General features: G+C 38.6%; 2 protein-coding genes across 5 annotated transcripts in view; one reads left to right on the top strand and one right to left on the bottom strand.

Moving 5' to 3' along the window:
- Window positions 1–6,097, bottom strand: part of TRIP4 (thyroid hormone receptor interactor 4) — a 52,040-nt gene extending 45,943 nt beyond the window's left edge. The window contains exons 1-4 of one of the 4 annotated variants that reach the window (XM_043984208.1): window positions 5,945–6,051; window positions 5,192–5,241; window positions 2,762–2,931; window positions 1,258–1,394 (exon numbers count right to left, since the gene is read on the bottom strand). In XM_043984208.1, coding sequence (XP_043840143.1) covers window positions 1,258–1,394; window positions 2,762–2,931; window positions 5,192–5,196 — 312 coding nt within the window. In that variant the 5' untranslated portion in view covers window positions 5,197–5,241; window positions 5,945–6,051. Of the gene's footprint in view, window positions 1–1,257; window positions 1,395–2,761; window positions 2,932–5,191; window positions 5,242–5,944 lie in introns of those variants that run through there. The other 3 variants (XM_043984212.1, XM_043984209.1, XM_043984211.1) reach the window with 3 other exon arrangements.
- Window positions 6,098–10,206: 4,109 nt separating this feature from the next.
- On the top strand, window positions 10,207–18,954 carry PCLAF (PCNA clamp associated factor). The gene is made up of 4 exons (XM_043988637.1): window positions 10,207–10,423; window positions 10,617–10,697; window positions 13,815–13,983; window positions 18,150–18,954. The coding sequence occupies exons 1-4, from the start codon at window positions 10,207–10,209 to the stop codon at window positions 18,205–18,207; spliced, it is 525 nt and encodes a 174-aa protein (XP_043844572.1). The 3' UTR covers window positions 18,208–18,954.
- Window positions 18,955–19,544: the final 590 nt, after the last annotated feature.

The raw sequence follows: 19,544 nt of genomic DNA, 5'->3' as shown, positions 1-19,544 counted from the left end.
TATTAATTCTTGTGGTCCAGTCATTTAACAAACATCAAATTCATATATCTGATCATCTAAACCATATTTTCCTATTTTATTAAGAGATTTCACAAATGCTTTACTGAAATCTAGGGAAACTATATCTAGTTTCTGACAAAAAAGGAAATGAGGTTAGTTTGGAATGACCAAGTATCAATAAAGCCATAGTGAAGCATAATTATTACTACTACTTTTTCTAGATGTTCACAAGAGATGAAGAGATGCCTCTTCAGTGTGTACTGGTAAATGAATTTATCTGTAAATGGTAAATGAGTGATATCACTCAGCAGGTTATAACGAGCAAAATAGAAGAGTCAATCAAAAGCTTAGGGAATGGGGGCAGCTAGGTGTCGAAGTGGATAGAGCACTGGCTCTGGAGTCAGGAGTACCTGAGTTCAAATCTGGCCTCAGACACTTAACACTTACTAGCTGTGTGACCCTGAGCAAGTTACCTAACGCCAATTGCCTCACTAATTAAAAAAAAAAAAAGCTTAGGGAATTACAATAAACTGAAAAATGTGAATAGACTGGCATATATGAACCTTAGTTTCCATGGCTCATCTCTAAATACTCATACCTTAATATCATGGTTGAGTCTAGTGTTCAGTGCTAATTTGGGGAGAAATAATAATAAATCATTTTAAAACAGAAAGAGACCTTAAAGATCATCTAGTCTAATCCCTCTTATTTTATAAATAAAAAAACCTGGGGCCCAAAAAAAGTTAAATGATTTTTTCAAGGTCATACAGCTAGCAACTTCAGAAAGGCAATTAATCACTAAATATTTAATGAACATTATCTCATTAATATTAATACCATTTCCTGAAAGTATTTCAAGTTCCTTTCCTTAGAAGTCTCTCATCCATATAATGATATGGTCTCATACCTCTAAATTTGTGTCTCTATGTGATCACCACTACAATCAGCAAGCATTTATTAAGTGCCTAGTATGTGTCTGGCACTGCTGGGGATACAAAGATAAAAGTCAAAGCATCTGTCCTAGGGCTAATAATCTAGCAATTACATTTAGTCAGTACAGTCAAGTAGGTCCTATAATGATTGGTAGTTTTCTGCCTTCCAACCCATTCCCCCACTAATATATATATGGAACTTTTTCATCAAACAAGTAACATTTTAGAATAGGGCTTCTTTTTTCTATCTCAGATTCTACTAGCCATTGCCTCTACTTCTCTATACTATGGAGCTCAGTTTAGACTTGTTTCAAAGAGCACTCACCTTGGCTAAATCAAGTGGTGTTTTGACTTCCTCTACAGTTGATTCAGGTTCAGCAAATGCAGGAACTTCCTGCTTGTTTCTCCCCTTGCGCCTACCCTTCTTCCCCTGGTCCCCAAACCTCTGGCCATCTGAGATCTCTAAAGTACCATACAGATAAAAGCAAAAATTATTCAGCAATTTTTTATTGACAGTGAAGAAGGGAGGCAATAGGGTATAATAGAAAGAGCATTGAATTTGGGAATGCTAGAATTGGATACTTGGGACTTCAATTCAAATTCCAGTGCTTCCCCTTGCTACTCATGTGACCCTGGGCAAGTCACCTTAACTTCTTTCTCATCTGCAAAAAGAGACCTCAAATGTCCCTTCAAGCTTTAAATCTATAATCTTATAAGAGATAATGATGGTCAGCTATTTGGCTAAGGAAGGTAAAGCAAACAAAAACACTTTCTTTTTTGTTTGTTTCATGACCCTCAAGTCAGAACTAAATTTAAATAATTCATTTCAAGATATATATTTGTTGGGGCAGGTAGGTGGTGCAGTGAATAGAAGACCAGCACTAGAGTCAGAAGAACTTGAGTTCAAATTTGACACTTACTAGCTGTGTGACCTTGGACAAGTCACTTAAGCCCATCTGTCCCCGACACCCCCCCCAAAAAAAAAGTATATTTGTTAAGCAATATCAATTTACAAAATACTAAAAGGAAATACTTCTAGTTACAGGTTTACAATTTAAAAGTTTAGTTAAAAATATAATACATACTCTATAATAACATCTTACACTATACTGAATCATTCACATTTTGTACTTTGTAACTAAATGTCTGCTTCTACATGCTATTTGAATCTCAAAGGATTAATCACTTGACTTTCACCCAGATGAGCACACAGGTGAACATGTTACTTTCATCCCATATAAGCATGTAATATAAGGGTAGCCATTTTTTAATATGTCCTTTAAAAGGGTTTTGAGTTTGGGAGGCTCTTTTTACAGATTTCAAATGTGTCATTTATCAAAGAAAATAGGTTTGTCTAAACATCAAAGGTGGGGCAGCTAGGTGGCACAGTGGATAGAGCACTGGCCCTGAAGACTGAATTTGGAGGTAGAACCTAAGTTAGAATTCCAGGTCTGGGGGAAGCTAGGTGGTGCAGTGGATAAAGCATAGGCCCTGGAGTCAGGAGGACCTGAGTTCAAATCCGGCCTCAGACACTTGACATATACTAGCTGTGTGACCCTGGGCAAGTCACTTAACCCCAATTGCCTCTTCCCCCCCCAAAAAAAAACAAAAACAAAAACAGAAACGTGTCTGTAACATCAAAGGTAAGTGAAACAGAATTAGACTAAAATGTATAGTTTTGATGCTATTCTTTGGACATGAAATGCATCTTTTAAAGGCTTGCTGGAGAGAAAAAGAGGTAACGAACCTTTGGTTCATGCTTGGGAGACCTGCTTCTTAAATACATAGTTTAATGTCAGTTTCCCTGATCTATCAACCGTTTGGCTCACCATCTCTTTTTCTGTATATCTGGAGAGGATCAGAAACTGAGTCCTGATAATTCTTTTGCCACTTGGTTATAAGATCTTCTATGAACTGGCCTTTTTTGCCCTCATTTCCCTGGAGAAGGTCAGTAACATATTCTCGAATCTCTTCAGGATCCTCAATTGACATAACATACCTCAGAAATCAAAGAGAACAGTTGATTAAACAAGTGTTTAGTTTCTAATACATTAAATACCAGCTTAATCTTTACTTTAATCTATATGCATAGCAATTTTTTTTCTCTCTCTCTCTGGAATCAGTGAAGAAAGAAAGATTGATAGGGCTATGCTTTCTTATACTAAAAGAATATTGCCTATAACTAGAGATCTAGGGCAAGGTCTTTCCTTGAGACCAATAAAAATTTCACCATCTCTGAATTCATAGTTTCCATACTTTATAAGAAAGACATAGGGGCAGCTAGATGGCGCAGTAGATAAAGCACCGGCCCTGGATTCAGGAGTACCTGAGTTCAAATCCAGCCTCAGACACTTGACACTTACTAGCTGTGTGACCTTGAGCAAGTTACTTAACCCCCATTGCCCCACAAAATTAAAAAAAAAAAATAAGAAAGACATAAACATATACTGCCCTGGATGAGTAGCTCACTCCATACTCTTTTAAACTCTTAATCAAGGATAACATTTAATTAGGCACAAGGAAGACTGTCATTATCATTATTATCATTTACATGTAGCTGACATTTATAAAATTCTGTATAATTTACAAAGTGCTTTCAAGTACATGATCTCATGTGGTCCTCACAACAATGTCTTAAAGTAGTTAATACTTCAATGAATCTTTGATCTCATCAATTTGTATCATCTCCCAATATCAAAGTTTAGAATCCGACTTTACTTTATACTGGGTCATTCTTATAGCTATTCTCCAGTAAACTCTCTACAGAAAGTCTACCAATATGCTGGGGTGTTTCTTTTGGGTCTCTTGACATCCTGTGAATACTAGTAAAATACACAGACCATCTATTTTGTTATCTCATTCTCAGTTCATAATGATACTGTCTCCTTTTCAAAATATAAGGTTTTTGTTAAGATCTCTTAAACTGCTATTTGCACAAAATTTATCAGTGGTAATGTTCATCATACATCTCTTTATTGCCAGATGCATGACCTGCAATTTTTATTCTTTAGAGATTGTGGTAAGTAGTCCATGAATCATATAGCATTGATGGAAGTAAAATGATGTTAGAAACATGGATTTTTGTTTTAAGGAGAAGACTGATTCCACTGAAAGCACTGTGGAATTTCCTGAAAGTATTCCAGCCTAGTTTCTTCCTCCCATCCAATTCTGGGCCCACCCAGTTCATTGTCTATTTTCAGTATCTGTCCATGACATATATTTCAATGTCATGATATACCATTTCAATGGACCATGTATCCAATTAAATGTCAGAGTCTGGTAATCAGGCATTCTTCATATACATGTTTTTCCTCAATGACTTTTTAGGCCAATTCCCTTAAATAACAGCATTTAGAGGTTTTGCAACATATTGATGCTTGATTCAACTGATATCATCTTCAAATGACAACATTCGGAATATGCCACCACCTACAATGAATTCCTCTTTCACCTGGGCTCTTTGTTAGATTTCCTCTACCATATCAGCAAATAATTTTGGTGAGCCTAAAACTCCCTGTTTTATGCCTTATTTAATATTAATAAACAGAAAAATGAACAAAAATGTTTATGTTGTCATGTTTATCAAGGAATCTGGTATAATTTTAACATGTATATGAGGCACTGCTAATATTATTATCCCCATTTTACAGATAAGGAAACTGAGGCTCACAGAGATTAAACAACTTGTTCAAGGTCAAAAAATTTATGAGTGGCAGATCTTCTGACTTCAAGTCTGGAGTACTTCACTATACCCCCATTTTGTTCACTCAGATGTGTTGTATATACTCTTTTTTTTTTTTTTTTTTGTTTTGTTTTGTTTTGTTTTTGCAGGCAATGGGGGTTAAGTGACTTGCCCAGGGTCACACAGCTAGTCATCTAGCTGCCCCTATACTCTTTAAAAATTAAAATCAAAGTTCACATCTCATCAGGAAGCAGAAGGAAAACAGTTTTGAAGGAAGAATATGGAGTGATCTTAAAAAGGACATGGAATATCACAGAAATAAAACACCTCATACCACAATGGGATGATGATGAAACAGTGGGAAGTATAGTGGACTCCTATAAGTCTTATCTGCCATTTTTCTAAAATAAGACACATTACCTTGATACCACAATGGGATGGCAGTTCAATAGTGGGAAGAAGACTGGACTCTTAGAACTCTGATCTGCCACTTTCTAGCACTGTGAACTTGGGCAAATCATTTCACCTCAGTTAACCTCAACTATAAAATGGTGACAGTAATATTTGCACCACCTACCTCATAGGATTGTTGTGAAGATCCCATAATGGACGGAAAGCACTTTGTAACTGTAAAATGACACACAAATTCGAGCTATTATTTTGCATACCACTCAAGACAGCTTCTACCCTGCTTCCTAGGTATCTCCTGTACGTAAAACCAATCTGTTGTCTATTAGTTTTTCTTGCTCCCTTTGCTAACTTTCCTTTCTTACACCTCTAGTCTGTTTGCTCTTGCTTCCTCCGCAGGGAAGACAGAGAGTACGTAAGACCTTCAAGTCACATCGACTTAAAATCGTTTCCACACTCTTCAAAGTCACTTAATCAGGTTTCAAAAAACGAGGTCTATTCCTCTCCACTCCTTTCCTCCATTACACAACGCACCCTCACAAATAGGAGAAACTCTAAGAAATAAGGGACTTCAGGAAGTGTCATTTGCTCTGTCCCCGCCCTCCTGGGTCGTAATGGACAGGAGAAGAAGCGTTCCCTGAGCTCTGTGTGAGAAGCTGTCAGTAATGGCCCCGGAGCAGGGGGGATGCTGAAGCCTGAGCCCGCCCCGCCCAAGACTACGAGATAGGGGAGGAGGAGGGGGAGGGGAGGAGAAAGGGCCCGTGTGTGACTCGAGACGTCGAGGGCCCTGTCCCGCTCCAGTCACCCCGTGTCTCCCCATTTCCTACTCCTTTCCCCTCGAGGGCCACATTCCCTTTTTCCCTCTCCGCCCACCGCCCAGGCCCTCCTTTCCTCCTCGGGAGCGCACGGGACCCGCTCTCACTGCACGACATCTTCGTTGACATCCAGCCGGAAGGTGTCCCGCAGCTGGCGAATGCACCAGTCCACCAGCTGGGCCCCAGACGCTGAAACGGCAGCCGCCATCTTCCCCGCCCCACCACCAGCGCAGTGCCCCGGTCGCGCCGCGTCGGTTGCCTGCTCCTCAGCGTCCTCCGGCAACACGGGCGCCATCCACCAAAGTTCCGCGGGCCACAAAGGTTCCGCCGGGCGGCCGGCCGTGCCCATTCCAGCATGTTGTCCAGCCATCCAGCCCAGCTGGGGGTCCAAGAAAACGAGGGGAAGATGGTGAAGGAACTAAGGTCCGGCCAAGAAGCCAGAAGTCAATGGGGAACGTTGTGAATCCCACGCTCTGTCCCATGCCGGGGTCTTGGTTTGAATTCTGGGGCCACATGGTCCAGAAATACGTTTGGGACTTGTGTTCTTGCCGCCGGTCTCTATGCCCAACCCTGGCACTTTGGGCAAGTCTCAGACTCTTTTGTAAAATCTGTCACATGAGGGGATGCTTCCACCTCTAATATTCTATATTTCTGTTTTTCTGCCTCTAAAGCCAAACCAAGAAGAGCTTTTCAATAAAATAGCTCCATCCTAGAGAAACTATTTGGACACCAAGATATTACATCGTGAAACCTTCTTAATGATTTCTTTCCCTCTCGCTCCCAAATAAAGTTACTACTGTATTATTTCTGTAAGCTCCTAGAGAGCAAGGGTTTTTAATATTGTATATGGGTGGTGCAGTGGAAAAGGCACTGGCCCTGGATTCAGGAGGACCTGAGTTCAAATGCGACCTCAGATACTTGACACTTACTAACAGTGCGACCCTGAGCAAGTTGCTCAGCCCTCATGGGCCCCCCAAAAAAGAAAAAAGAAGACTAAAGATTTTAAGGAGTAATACTTAATAAGTGTAGTAGGTACACAAGGTTGTTGTGGGAATCAAATATCACACGTGAAAAAAATTTAAATACTATATAATGTCAAGTACCTTTCGGATCACTATTACAAATATTCTTCCAAATTATTTATTTTTAAATGTTGTTGTCAGAAATGAGAGTCTAGAAGAGTCCATTCTATGATTAAATCTCTAATGTTACCTATTGTAGAATGCTAAGGAATTTAGATCACACTCCCTCTTAACTGATTCTCTTCAATTCAAGAAAGACTAATTAGGATTTGCTTTCTAAGGAAGCTCCATTGTATACAATCTTGGGATTTGGGGTCTAAAGTTGCAAGAGACCTCTGAAGCCCTTTAGTCTAACACTTTCATTTTAAGCCTAGGGAGGTTAAATGATTTGCCCAGAGGCAGAATGTTCAATAAACATTCCTTGAGTGTCAACACAGAGTGTGTGTGTGTGTGTGTGTGTGTGTGTGTGTGTGTGTGTGTGTGTGTGTATCTGTTCAAGAGAGTGGGAGTAATAAAATAAAATAAGATAAGGTCACCGTGCTTGTCTTTGTGGAGCTTACAATCTGATATAGAATTTAACACATACACAAATAATTATAAGTAGGTGCCCATTCACACATAAATACAACTTTAATATTGTAGAACTATACTTTTTCTTCCAAATATCCAATTTTAACAGTTTCTAAGAACCTGTTTCATTCTTCCTGATTTTAATACATTCAAGAAAGTTATGAAATACTTACTAGATGAAAGGCACTATGTTTCATAGTGGATGTACAAATCCACTATAATTAAATACAACAAACACTTATTGATTGTATGTAACACATGGCTCAGAATGGAATCCTCTCTACTCTTGATGAAATCTGAGATAAATTATGTCTACAATATACTTCTGATCTAGTAGCCATGCCAAACAGGTAAACCTGGTATAACCTGTTCTTTTAATGATGCCATGCTAGCATATAGAATATATTCACTATGCCTTTAATAGTAGTTCTAGAATTTTTCCAAGAATCCAAATCAAACTCTCTGATTTATAGTTAACCTTTAATGAATTTACATATTGTTCAGAGGGAACTGAGTTTATAAGATTTCGCATAAAGCATTCCTGGGCTGCCAATTATAGTACATTTAAATTATGGCTTTCTATATGTCCCTTCCTATTTTCTCCCATTTTTTCTTCAGCCAAAATAGATGTAATTTTTTTCATCATTATTGTTTTTTTAAAAGTAGCAGTCATTTAGGCCCTCCCCCACCCCGTTTGCCTCACCCCTTCCCTACCACCAGGACCATTTTGTTTAAAAGATCTTTGAGTAATTCTTCGTAGATATAGCTGCCTTTTAACATTTCTGTTAGATTTATGAATAGGGAGTAAAAATATGTAGATCTGACAGGAACCCTACCTAATAGAATCGTCACCCCAAACTTAGTACTCAATTGTAAGCCCTCTTTGAGAGTGATTTTCAGGTAACTAAGAAATCTCTACAATGACTGAAGGCATGAATGATGAGTAGTGAAATGAAATTCATGAATAATTAAATGCACATACCAGAGGTTTGATATTGGGAAAACAAATAAATACATTAAAATCTAGATCTTCAACAAGAAACTCAACTATATAATCTGTAAAGTTAGTAAATTTCCTTCAGATCGAAGTTTTAGCCTTCCTAATTTTGTATCACAAAGAGTTGTTTATTATTTGATTGTGTTCAGTAGTCTAACTCTTACTAGCCTAAGCACAAACTATTTATTAAAGGCCCTTTGAACAAATGCACATATAGTATTGTTCTGGATGAGTCTTTTAACTATGATTAACTATTTAACTAGGATAGTGTTAGAGGAAGAGAGGATTCATTCCTACTTGAAGCCCTTTAATCTGCCAGAGCTTATGTTCTATGACCAGAACCCGGAAAACACAGGGTCACTTTCATACCAAAGTGAAATATCAGAGGAAGGTATTATGTAGGATTTAAACCGAAAAGTTCAGGAAAATCATCCCAGGTGGACAAAGATGAGTGTCAGCTGTCAAAGAGGATGGGGTGGAGGGAAAGGGGTCCATCCGTTCCTGGAAGTTCCTGAGACAAATTTTTCTGTTAAAATGTCTGGGGCGGGGGCAGCTAGGTGGCGCAGTGGATAAAGCACTGGCCCTGGATTCAGGAGGACCTGAGTTCAAAGCCGGCCTCAGATACTTGACACTTACTAGCTGTGTGACCCTGGGAAAGTCACTTAACCCCCATTGCCTCTCAAGACAAAAAACAAAAAACAAAAAACAAAACAAATAAAATGTCTGGGGCAACATTTTTGGATAAGGCTAATGAGAAGACAAGTGAACAGGGAGTAATTCTTGATCCTTAAAGGAATCACATTTAGTGAGGAGGAATCAAAGGCCCAGGAATATCCATGAATTTAAAGTCAGGGTACCTGAGTTCAAATTTTGCACCTACTACTTATTGCCTTTGGGATTTTGAAAAAAGTCCTTTCCCCTTTCTTGGCCTCAGTGTCCTCAGTTTAAAATGAGGTAGGTGATTCCTAAAATACCTTCCAGCTCTAAAACTCATTCAACGGTATGTACTTCTTTCCCCCTACTTTGTCCCACAAATTTGTCAAAATTCAAATTTGTCAGTTTGTCAAAATTTGTTCCTCAAATTTCACTAAACTGCAATCTCAGACTTTTTTTTTGCTTATCTATTTATCCCAAGATTCAATCATGAGAAATAGCTTTTTTATACCATTTTGGGGAATTTTAGAAAAACAAGTAATTTTTTAAAAAACAATTAAATTGAAATGGATTTGTGTAATTTGCAAATTGAACAAAATAAAAGTGTGGTGCCCATTTCAAGACGTTTCTTAAATGGAAGTAATTTGTTTAAAACAATAGATTGAACTAAAGTTGTTTAATCTGTAAATAAAAATAAACATGTCTTGCACGGCGCGGGTTTTCGTTTTTGTTTTTTTTTTTAATTAAAAAAATGCATGTAATTGTTAAAAACAAAAACGCAGTGGAACTGGGTATATGCAACCTGTAAATCTTATAATTTAAATAATTATGTTTGTAATTTATTTATTAAATTTATTTAAAATAAATAAATCCATATTTCAGCTTTTAAAATAACTTTCACCCAATTCCTTCGCGGGGGAGTTGGGGGGGTGGACGGAGAGAAAGACAGACAGACAGAGTACACCGCTTTGGGACAAGTGGACCTAGGATGTTTCTCGGCGCGCTTCCAGAAGCGAAGACCAATCACGAGCCTCTCTATGTTGATAGATGGCTCTATTCTTCTTCCTGTCCCGTCTCCGACATCGCTGGACGCCGCTGATTAGCCCACCGTCCCGAGAATGAACCAATGGAAAAATGGGAGGTGTCGAGCCCCGCGAGGGCGCGGGAAACCGGCTGCTTTAAAAGGGGGCGGGGCGCGCGGGAGTCCAGCTTTTCAGCTCCGCGGCTCCCTGGAGTGTTCGAGCTCTTGTCCGCTGACCCGATTCCTGTCGCTTCGCTGTCCTCTCCCGCTTTGGCCATGGTGCGGACGAAGGCCGACTGCATGCCAGGCTCCTACCGCAAAGGTGATTCAGCAGGGCTGGGCCAGTTGCCGGTTACTCGGACGGCTCCGCGGGCCCTGCGCGCCAAAAACGTCCTGCGGGCTGGAGGCCCCAGGTTCCCTCCGGGTGCCCCGGGCTTCTGGGTCGGGCCTCTGATCTTCCCCTTCACTTTCTTCTTCTCCCACCTCCTCATCGCCTTGTTTCTCTCTCCCCGCAGTGGTGGCGGCTCGAGCACCCCGGAAGGCGCTGGGTCACTCTAGCTTCGCCAACGCCTCTCCTTCGCCCACGTCCAGGAAAGGTAAGGACGTCCTTCGTCCTCCCTGGAGGAACTGAAGACCTGTGAAAATCGGGGGTGAGGGGAGCAGGTTTGTGGGCCCGAGCCCGGCCCGCTTCCAGCCTGGTGTCCAGCGCTCTCCTTTTTTATTTATTTCGATAAGTATTGGGGCAGCTAGGTGGTGAAGTGGATAGAGCACTGGCCCTGGAGTCAGGAGTACCTGAGTTCAAATCCGGCCTCAGACACTTAACACTTACTATAGTTGTGTGACCCTGGGCAAGTCACTTAACCCAAATTGCCTCACTAAAGAAAAAAAATAGATAAGTATTGGTTAATTCTTATCTCTGAGTTTAAGGAGCACTTATTGCCAAACTAGTGTTATTGCTTTGTTACTTGTCTGGGATTATTTGGGTTGGTTGTTTTTTTGGTTTTTTTGCGGGGCAATGAGAGTAAAGTGACTTGCCCAGGGTCACACAGCTAGTGTCAATCGTCTGAGGCTGGATTTGAACTCAGGTCTTCCTGAATCCAAGGCCAGTGCTTTATCCACTCCGCCACCTAGCTGCCCCCTATTTCTATAAGTAATGATTTGGAGGCTATTTTGTGCTGATGTCTTTAAATTCAGACTGCATTTGCAAGTGGGATAACCTGGAAAGCGCTTTGCAAAACTCACCCTAACATTTATATTTATACACACGTATTTTTTTTCCTATATGGCGCTATAGAAATGCCAGCTCTTTAAGTGCACCCTCCACTCCATGCTTGGAATGTGCTCCTTCATCTCTGGTCTCAGTCAAGTCCCAGCTAAAGTTCCCCCTTCTACAAGAAGCCTTTCTTTGTTCCCCTTAATGCTAGTGCCTCCTCTCCGAGATTATCTCCAGTTTGCCCCGTTTATATTTTGCTTGCACAGAATTATTATTAATCATCACTCCTCTTAGACTGTAAACTCAAGAGCACTAACTGGGTTTGGGGTTTTGGGGGTGGTTTTTTTTTGTTTTTTGGCCTTTCTTTGTATTCTTAGTCCATAACTCAGTGCCTGGCACATTAAATCGTTGCTGACTTTATGTCACTCAGTTATTTGTCTCCTTCAACTGACCATTTTCTGTGTCTCTCTTCATTGTTTTCCTGGGTTATAGTTTTTTGGAGAAGGGTTGGGGGAACAGCTTCTAAGCCCTTAAAGAGAAGGAACTAGCAAAGTAAAACATACTCATGCTTCTCCTCCTGCCCATAAAGGGGAAATGGTATGCCATCTAAGTCTTGGCTCCCTTCAACAGGATGTTATTCAGGGAAGGAGAGTATTTCAAGGTCTGATCCAGAAGGTAAAAGGGGGAACAGTTAACGGCCCTCTTTGGAAGAGACAGGATAAATTGACCCAAGAACAATTCACAGCATAATCTTTAGAACTGATTTTTAAGTGAGAGGAAGAATGATGAGTGAAAAACATTTTTAAACACTTCAGCGTGCACCAACCATTGTGCCTTTAAGCACTGGGTATACAAATAGACAATCTAGATAAAGTTAAACAGTTCCTGCTCTTAAGGAGCTCTGTATCTAATTAGGAGAGACAACACATAAATGAAAGTTCAGCTTCAGGGATGATGGAAGAGGCCAGAAGTCTAAAGGACAGATGGCAAGACCCAAGGGGTCCTTAGGATCAGAGGACAATTAACTTGAAACTTCAAGGTCATCTAAATCCAAACTTCTCCTTTTACCAATGAGGATATTGAAGCCCAAATTAAAATGGTCAAGCGGATTATAATACCAGAAACAGGATTTGAATCTTGTTTCTCTGACTCCAGGTCCTGTACCCTTCAACTGCACCCAAGTAGCTTCTCAAACATCAAAATGGTTAAAACCTTTGATTGTGGAAGTACTCCTGACTTTCCACAATTAAATCTGAAGCTGAAAAGATAACTGTGCTAGTTTTTTTAATATACAGATATATGTCCAAATAACTTGCACCAGCATATATGCCACTACATAGATGCAAGGGAGCAACTAGTGGAAACATTTCTGTTTCTTTTTTCTACCAATGACAATTTCTCTGGTTTGCAGAATAACTGAAATCAGTGTCCCAAATTTAGGTTAATAAATGAAAAGATAGAGTCTTGGAGCTGGGAGGGCTGGAAAATCTCATGTTACAAGCAGGAAACCTAAGGCTTATTGACTTAAAGTCACATAAGTATGTGACTGAGCTGCAACTAGAATCTACTGTTAAATATCTTCCTACTTACTTTATTGGGGAAATGGATTTCCTCAAAGGCTATTTAAGCCATATTACTTCCTTCTGTTACCTCCATTTTTGCTTTTTCATCACAAATTGCATTTGTTTTATTGCATGGATAAAGCTAAATACTTTGAAAAAGCTAGAAGGAGGGGCAGCTAGGTGGCTCAGTGGATAGAGCACCGGCCCTGGATTCTGAAGTACCTGAGTTCAAATCTGGCCTCAGATACTTACACTTACTAGCTGTGTGACCCTGGGCAAGTCATTTAACCCCAATTGCCTCACAAAAAAAAAAAAAAGAAAAGAAAAAGCTAGAAGGGACCTCATAGAATATCTAGCTTAACTTTGTTATTCTTTTTCAAGTCCCTCCTGACTTCCAAACCAGCATTTCTTCCACCACTACCCTTTGATGCCTAAGTATATGACTTTGCAAAATTTACTAGTTTGTTGTCTTGATTAGAAATATGATCTTTAGGGGCAGTTAGGTGGCGCAGTGGATAGAGCACTGGCCCTGGATTCAAGAGGACCTGAGTTCAAATGCAGCCTCAGACACTTGACACTTACCAGCTGTGTGACTCTGGGCAAGTCACTTAACCCTAATTGCCTCACCAAAAAAGAAAGAAAGAAATATGTTCTTTGTATTTATGTTTAAATCTTAGGTAAGTTGGTTTCATAATTAAAATTTGAGAAATACTCAGTAACTAGCATGTTAAAGCTTGTTAACTCATTGAGTATGCATTTTTGCAAGTCATTTGTTCCAGGCCTTTTAAAATTGGGTTTAATATTATTTCCCAATGACCTTGAAAGGTGGTAGATATTAATAAAAAGGACTTTGGGATGTTTTAGTTAAACAGGAAATTAAGTACATGTTCATATAAAGGTGATACCCATAAGTCTAATGTATCGTTTTTCTTTTCCAGTTGAAAGTAAGTATGCTGGTGGAAACCCAGTATGTGTACGGCCAACACCCACATGGCAAAAAGGAATTGGAGAATTCTTTGGGATGTCATCTAAACATTCAGAAAAAGAGAATCAAATTCCTGATGAAGCAGAGGCAGGAAGTAGCGGCCTAGGAAAACCTAAAAGAAAGTAAGTTTTAATTTGGTGGGTAGATAGCAGACATTTTAAGTATTTTTAGAGTTTACATTAAAGCTAATGAGATAATTGGATCCAAAATATTTTTTGTCACAGTTCAAACTCGTTCTATAACTTAAATTTTACTAATGTTATAAACATCTCAAAATATAACATTGTGGTTTGGTTTGTTAACAGTGTCAAAAATTAAATATAGTTGGGGCAGCTAGGTGGTGCAGTGGATAAAGCACCAGCCTTGGATTCAGGAGGACCTGAGTTCAAATGCAGTCTCAGACACTTGACACTTAATAGTTGTGTGACCGTGGGCAAGTCACTCAACCCTAATTGCCTCACCAAAAAAAAACAAAACAAAATATTAAATATAGTTTTTGTACCTATCCTACAAAATAAACAAAACCAGAAACTCACATAGACAGATCAGAGAAGGCCATCCCTGCCTCTCCTGCAAGAAGTAACCACCTCATGGGAAACCAGATCAGAGAATTGGTAGCAAAACTAAGTACAGATTTATTTCATCCCAATAACAAGCAAGCATGATTCATGCGAAGACCCCTTCCAAAGAAGGAGCTCAAAGACTCCCTCTTTCTGAGGGTATATAAGGTTTCTTTGCTCACTGGTTACAGGGTGTTAACAATTTCATTAGCATGATACAGATCAACCCAAAAGCCAATACTACAACAAGAATGGATGTAATACTGGGGGCAGTTAGGTGGTGCAGTGGATAAAGCACCAGCCCTGGATTCAGGAGTACCTGAGTTCAAATCCGGCCTCAGATACTTGACGCATATTAGCTGTGTGACCCTGGGCAAGTCACTTAACCTCCATTGCCCTGCCAAAAAAAAAGAATGGATGTAATGCAAAGCAGTTTTAACAATTTCAGTTATAACAAGTAAGTAGGAAATACAGAAATATTATGATAAGATTACATGATTCCAAAAAAAGGGTTTGGCAAGGATGAGGACACCTAGATGTCCTCACTAGATAGGGACTTAATCCTCTAGCTATGTAGGTTCAGTTTGGAGTTCAGTAGAAGGGCATTTTGCCCCTATTAATCTAGGGTTTCATAAAATACTTTTGGGTAATAAGGTAGCTCCATCAAATCCAGGTGATCCATACATTCATATTAACAACAGTTAGCATATTGCTCTATTTTTTGTCTTTTACGGAAAATTGTTGTTCAGTCCTTTTTTGGTCATGTCCAGTTCTTTGTGACCCAATATGGGGTTTTCTTTGTAAAGATACTGGAGTGGTTTGCTCATTTTACAGATGATGAAACTGAGGCAAACAAAGGTAAGTGACTTGCTCGGAGTCACACAGCAAGTGAGTGTCTGAGGCCAGATTTGAATTTAGGAAGATGAGTCTTGACTCCAGGCCTGGCACTCAATCCAGTGCACCACCCAGCTGACCCAGGTGTTGGTTTTCAGTACTTTTTCAGTCATGTCTGGCTCTTCATAAGAACTTTTGGGGTTTTCTTGGGAAGACACTAGAGTGGTTTGCCATTTCCTTCTTCAGTTCATTTGACAGATGAGGAAACTGAGGCAAACAGGGTCACACAGCTAGTAAGTGTCTGAGGTCAGATTTGAATTCTGGAAGATGAGACTTCAAGCCTGGCATTGTCCTGGTTATTAAGGTTGTCTTATCCTGATTCTATAGGTCTCTATGTGAATAGCTTCATTTGATTTTTAATTTTCACTTCCTACTTTTTAAGCTACTTTGAAAGAGATTTTTTATTTTTTATTTTTTGTTCTGAACTTAACATCAAATAAGATGAACATTTCACTACACAAACTATCGACAGAGTAGAACAGGAAAGAAGAGTTTGTATGAAGCTACAAATCTGAATTTTAAAAAGTTTACCTTTCTTTTTAAATATATAATTCAACATGTTATTTTCAAAGCTGTCCTGCTTGTCTGTATTTTCTTCTGACCTGTTCTCTTCTATGTACTTTTTTTTTAAGTGAGGCAATGGGGGTTAAGTGACTTGCCCAGGGTCACACAGCTAGTAAGTTAAGTGTCCGAGGTCAGATTTGAACTCAGGTACTCCTGACTCCAGGGCCAATGCTCTATCTACTGCGCCACCTAGCTGCCCCTCTTCTATGTACTTTTAAAAACACTACACTGCTCCCTTTTCTTACTTTTTAAATTTTGATAACTATTGCTACTTTCAAATTTTTTCACTCCAAATTGAAAGAAATCCCAAAACCTTGTATCAGACATGTGCAATCAACCAATACAAATCTCTACGTTGGCTGTGTCTAAAAATGTATGTTTCATTCAGCATGTTGAGGTTATCATTTCTCTGTCAGAAGGTAAATAATAGCACATTCATCACTATATGTATATGTTTACATATATACATTGTGTGTGTGTGTGTATATATATATATATATATATGTATATATATATATATATATATATATGCACACATACATACATACATACCTTGCTTACCTGTATCTTATGATCTTATCTTACCTATCTCTAGGTATGAATGGGGGGGGTGTCATAATTTAAGGGAGTAATGGTATATCCTAACCAGTATTTCCTAAATAAGTTTTTGTGATTTCACAGTTCCAAGAAAAGCTAGAGGGTAAAGATAAAGTGTAACCTAATGTATTGGCCTTAGGCTAAAACTCCTTATTTGACCTCCTGTTGATCTTTTGTTTCCCCATTATTGTCTTATAAATCTCATTTTATAATGATTGAATAAGATACTCTAGCCAATCTTTGTTCCTCATTCTACAGGATTTTCCTTTTCTTCTAAAGTCTAACTTTTCTTATTATTTGTGACTTCCATCCTGTTTCGTAGATAGATGAATCTTTTTTTTTTTTTAATGAGGCAATTGGGGTTAAGTGACTTGCCCAGGGTCACACAGCTAGTAAGTGTTAGGTGTCTGAGGCCGGATTTGAACTCAGGTACTACTGAATCCAGGGCTGGTGCTCTATCCACTGCGCTACCTAGCTGCCCCTAGATGAATCTTAAAAGACAATTTTTCTTGGTTATTGTAAAACTAATGGGTTTTATAGGCTTTCCTTCCTCTAGAAAGATACCATTGATACTCCTGGTTGTCAAGTCTCGTCAGTTGTTTTTCCCCAAGCTGGCTCAACCTTCAGGATCAACTCCCCCCATGCACCCGGTGTAAGCACCCACTATAATATTTAAAATAACATATGTGACTCATTCCATTTTGGTTTTTTAACCACCATTTAGTGGTGCTAAATTTCAGCTGCTTATAAATCATCTGAGTTTGGATAAATCACAAGATTACTCCCCAGAACACCCAACTTAAAGAATGTCACAAAACAGCCCCTTTTTATTTCCCTCCTCTGTGTCTCCTGATTGTTTCCCAGTCCCCTCCAGCCAACCCTCACCCTCAACTTATTGTCTCCCAATCCACTCTTCCAATAAGAAATCAGGTATCTTAACCCTTTCATCCCATTTGTCATTTCCTTCAAACTGTCTGTTAACTGAGTAAATAAATGCTTAAGTTCTGGCTTCTTGACTACCAAGAGCCTTGAACCAGGTTTGTTTGGTTTTTTTACTGCATGCACCGCTCAATAAATCTTTTGTCTGGATGAAATTCAGATTCTTTGTTTCACTGTAACAACCCTACCCTGTGATATTAAGTTTTATAACTTCTTTACTTTGGAAAATTACAGTGAATATGAACTTGATTTGCATGAAGTCTGGTAAATACTTTTAGGAAACCCATACTTTTAGGAAACCAAGCAAGCTATATCAGCTTTGTAGTTCTGCCCTACATGAGTGGATTACTTTTGTTGTCAACACAAAATAGACAATAATAACTTGCTGGTGTAGAAAACTACACATCACTCGCATACCAATATATTTGGCAACATGTTCAGTAAGAATATAGATGATGATGAATTGCAGTATCTATTGAAAAGGAAATACAGATCTCACTTAATCATAGAAATAAAAATTAAAACTTGACATTTTTTCTGGGTACTGCACATTTAGGCACCTGTAGCTTTTGTGTTCTGCATTTGATGATGAAGTATTTATTTTTCCTTTCCGTCTAGCCACTGACACCCAACATTGCTGCCTTCATCTCCTTTATTTGGACAGCATTACAATTGTACTTTTAAAGTATCTGATGCTTGAGTAGCTTCTGAAATTATTTGTATTCTCCCCACAGATCTCGTCCTTTGCAACCTGATCCCACAGAGGATGATGGGTGTCCAGATGAAGAATAGAACATTCTCATGTTTCTTTGCTTTAGTTATAATGCTAGGCTGTACATTTTTGTAAATATGTTTGTTTACAACGGTTACGGTTTAATTTTGTTGTACAGAAATTTAATTAAAAATACTTTAAAAATATATGCTTAAATTCAGTCAGTAGTAAGTAGTCCTGAATGGGAAACTGTAAGATTTATTATATGCATATATAAATAATTAGCATAGCCATCAATATTAAGCAGTATTTTATTCCTGTTCCTAATATGATAAGCTCCTTGTCTATCAGACAACCATTTCATGGTATTATAACTAACTAACTTGTGACATTGGAGATGGGCTTGAATCTTTGTGCCACTGCCATTTTATTGGCATCTTTTTTGAAATAGTGCCATATTTTTGTCCTTCGTTTGCTTGAAAAGCAGTTAGACTTTGCACGTTTAAAAACTATTTTCCCAGTATTAACAAAACTGAAGGGATATACTTTTAATGACTTAATTTTCTTCAGAAAGAGAGGTCAAATGCAATTTTGGATGCATTTAGAGAGGTATCCTCTAGTTAGGAAAAATTTGTTTTTCTATTTATCTGTTTTTTAATGGATAGAAGCTCATTTTTATGGATTAAGATTCCTTTAAAGATAAAATATCAATTTATAACAGCTCTTTTTCTAGTTACACAGAATTGGAAATTGAAGGGATGCCCATCAATTGGGGAATGGCTGAATAAATTGTGGTATATAATTGTGATGGAATACTATTATAAGAAATGATCAGTAGGAGGCTTTCAGAAAAACAAGGAAAGACTTACATGAACTTACATGACGCAAAGTGAAGTGAGAAGAACCAGGAGAACATGGTACATAGTAACAGCAATATTGTATGATCAACTGTGAATGACCTAGCTATTTTCAGCAATACAATGACCCAAGACAATTCCAAAGGACCTATGATGAAACATGCTATCCATCTTCAGAGAAAGAACTTTTGGAGTCTGGGTACACATTGAAGCATACTTTTTTATTTTATTTTTTTTTTGTCCTGTGTTTTCTTTTGCAACATAGCTAATATGGAAATGTTTTGCATGACTGTATATAAATATATATCAAATTTCTTGCCTTCTGAAGGAGAGGGGAGGGAAGGAAGATAATTTGAAACTCAAATTTTTAAATAAGTGCTCAAATTGTTTTTATATGTAATTGAGAAAAAAAATTTAAGAGACAAAACATTCATATCAACCAAGAAAGCTGACTGTGTATGAAAAGAATCGTAGGTCACAATGATAATTGATATTTTAGTTATAACTTATGTGTAAATAATGCTTTACAGCTTACAAAATGCTTTCCTGACAGCTGTGTG

The sequence above is a fragment of the Dromiciops gliroides genome, chromosome 2 (genome assembly GCF_019393635.1).
Source record: "Dromiciops gliroides isolate mDroGli1 chromosome 2, mDroGli1.pri, whole genome shotgun sequence".
Taxonomy (NCBI): Eukaryota; Metazoa; Chordata; class Mammalia; order Microbiotheria; family Microbiotheriidae; genus Dromiciops; species Dromiciops gliroides.
This window is presented reverse-complemented; position numbering and strand designations above follow the sequence as displayed.

Coding starts and splice junctions, on each gene's coding strand:
- PCLAF (XM_043988637.1), top strand. CDS start 10,207: ATGGAAAAATGGGAGGTGTCGAGCCCCGCGAGGGCGCGGGAAACCGGC. Junction 10,424..10,616: donor GCCAGGCTCCTACCGCAAAG/GTGATTCAGCAG, acceptor CTCTCCCCGCAG/TGGTGGCGGCTCGAGCACCC. Junction 10,698..13,814: donor TTCGCCCACGTCCAGGAAAG/GTAAGGACGTCC, acceptor TTTCTTTTCCAG/TTGAAAGTAAGTATGCTGGT.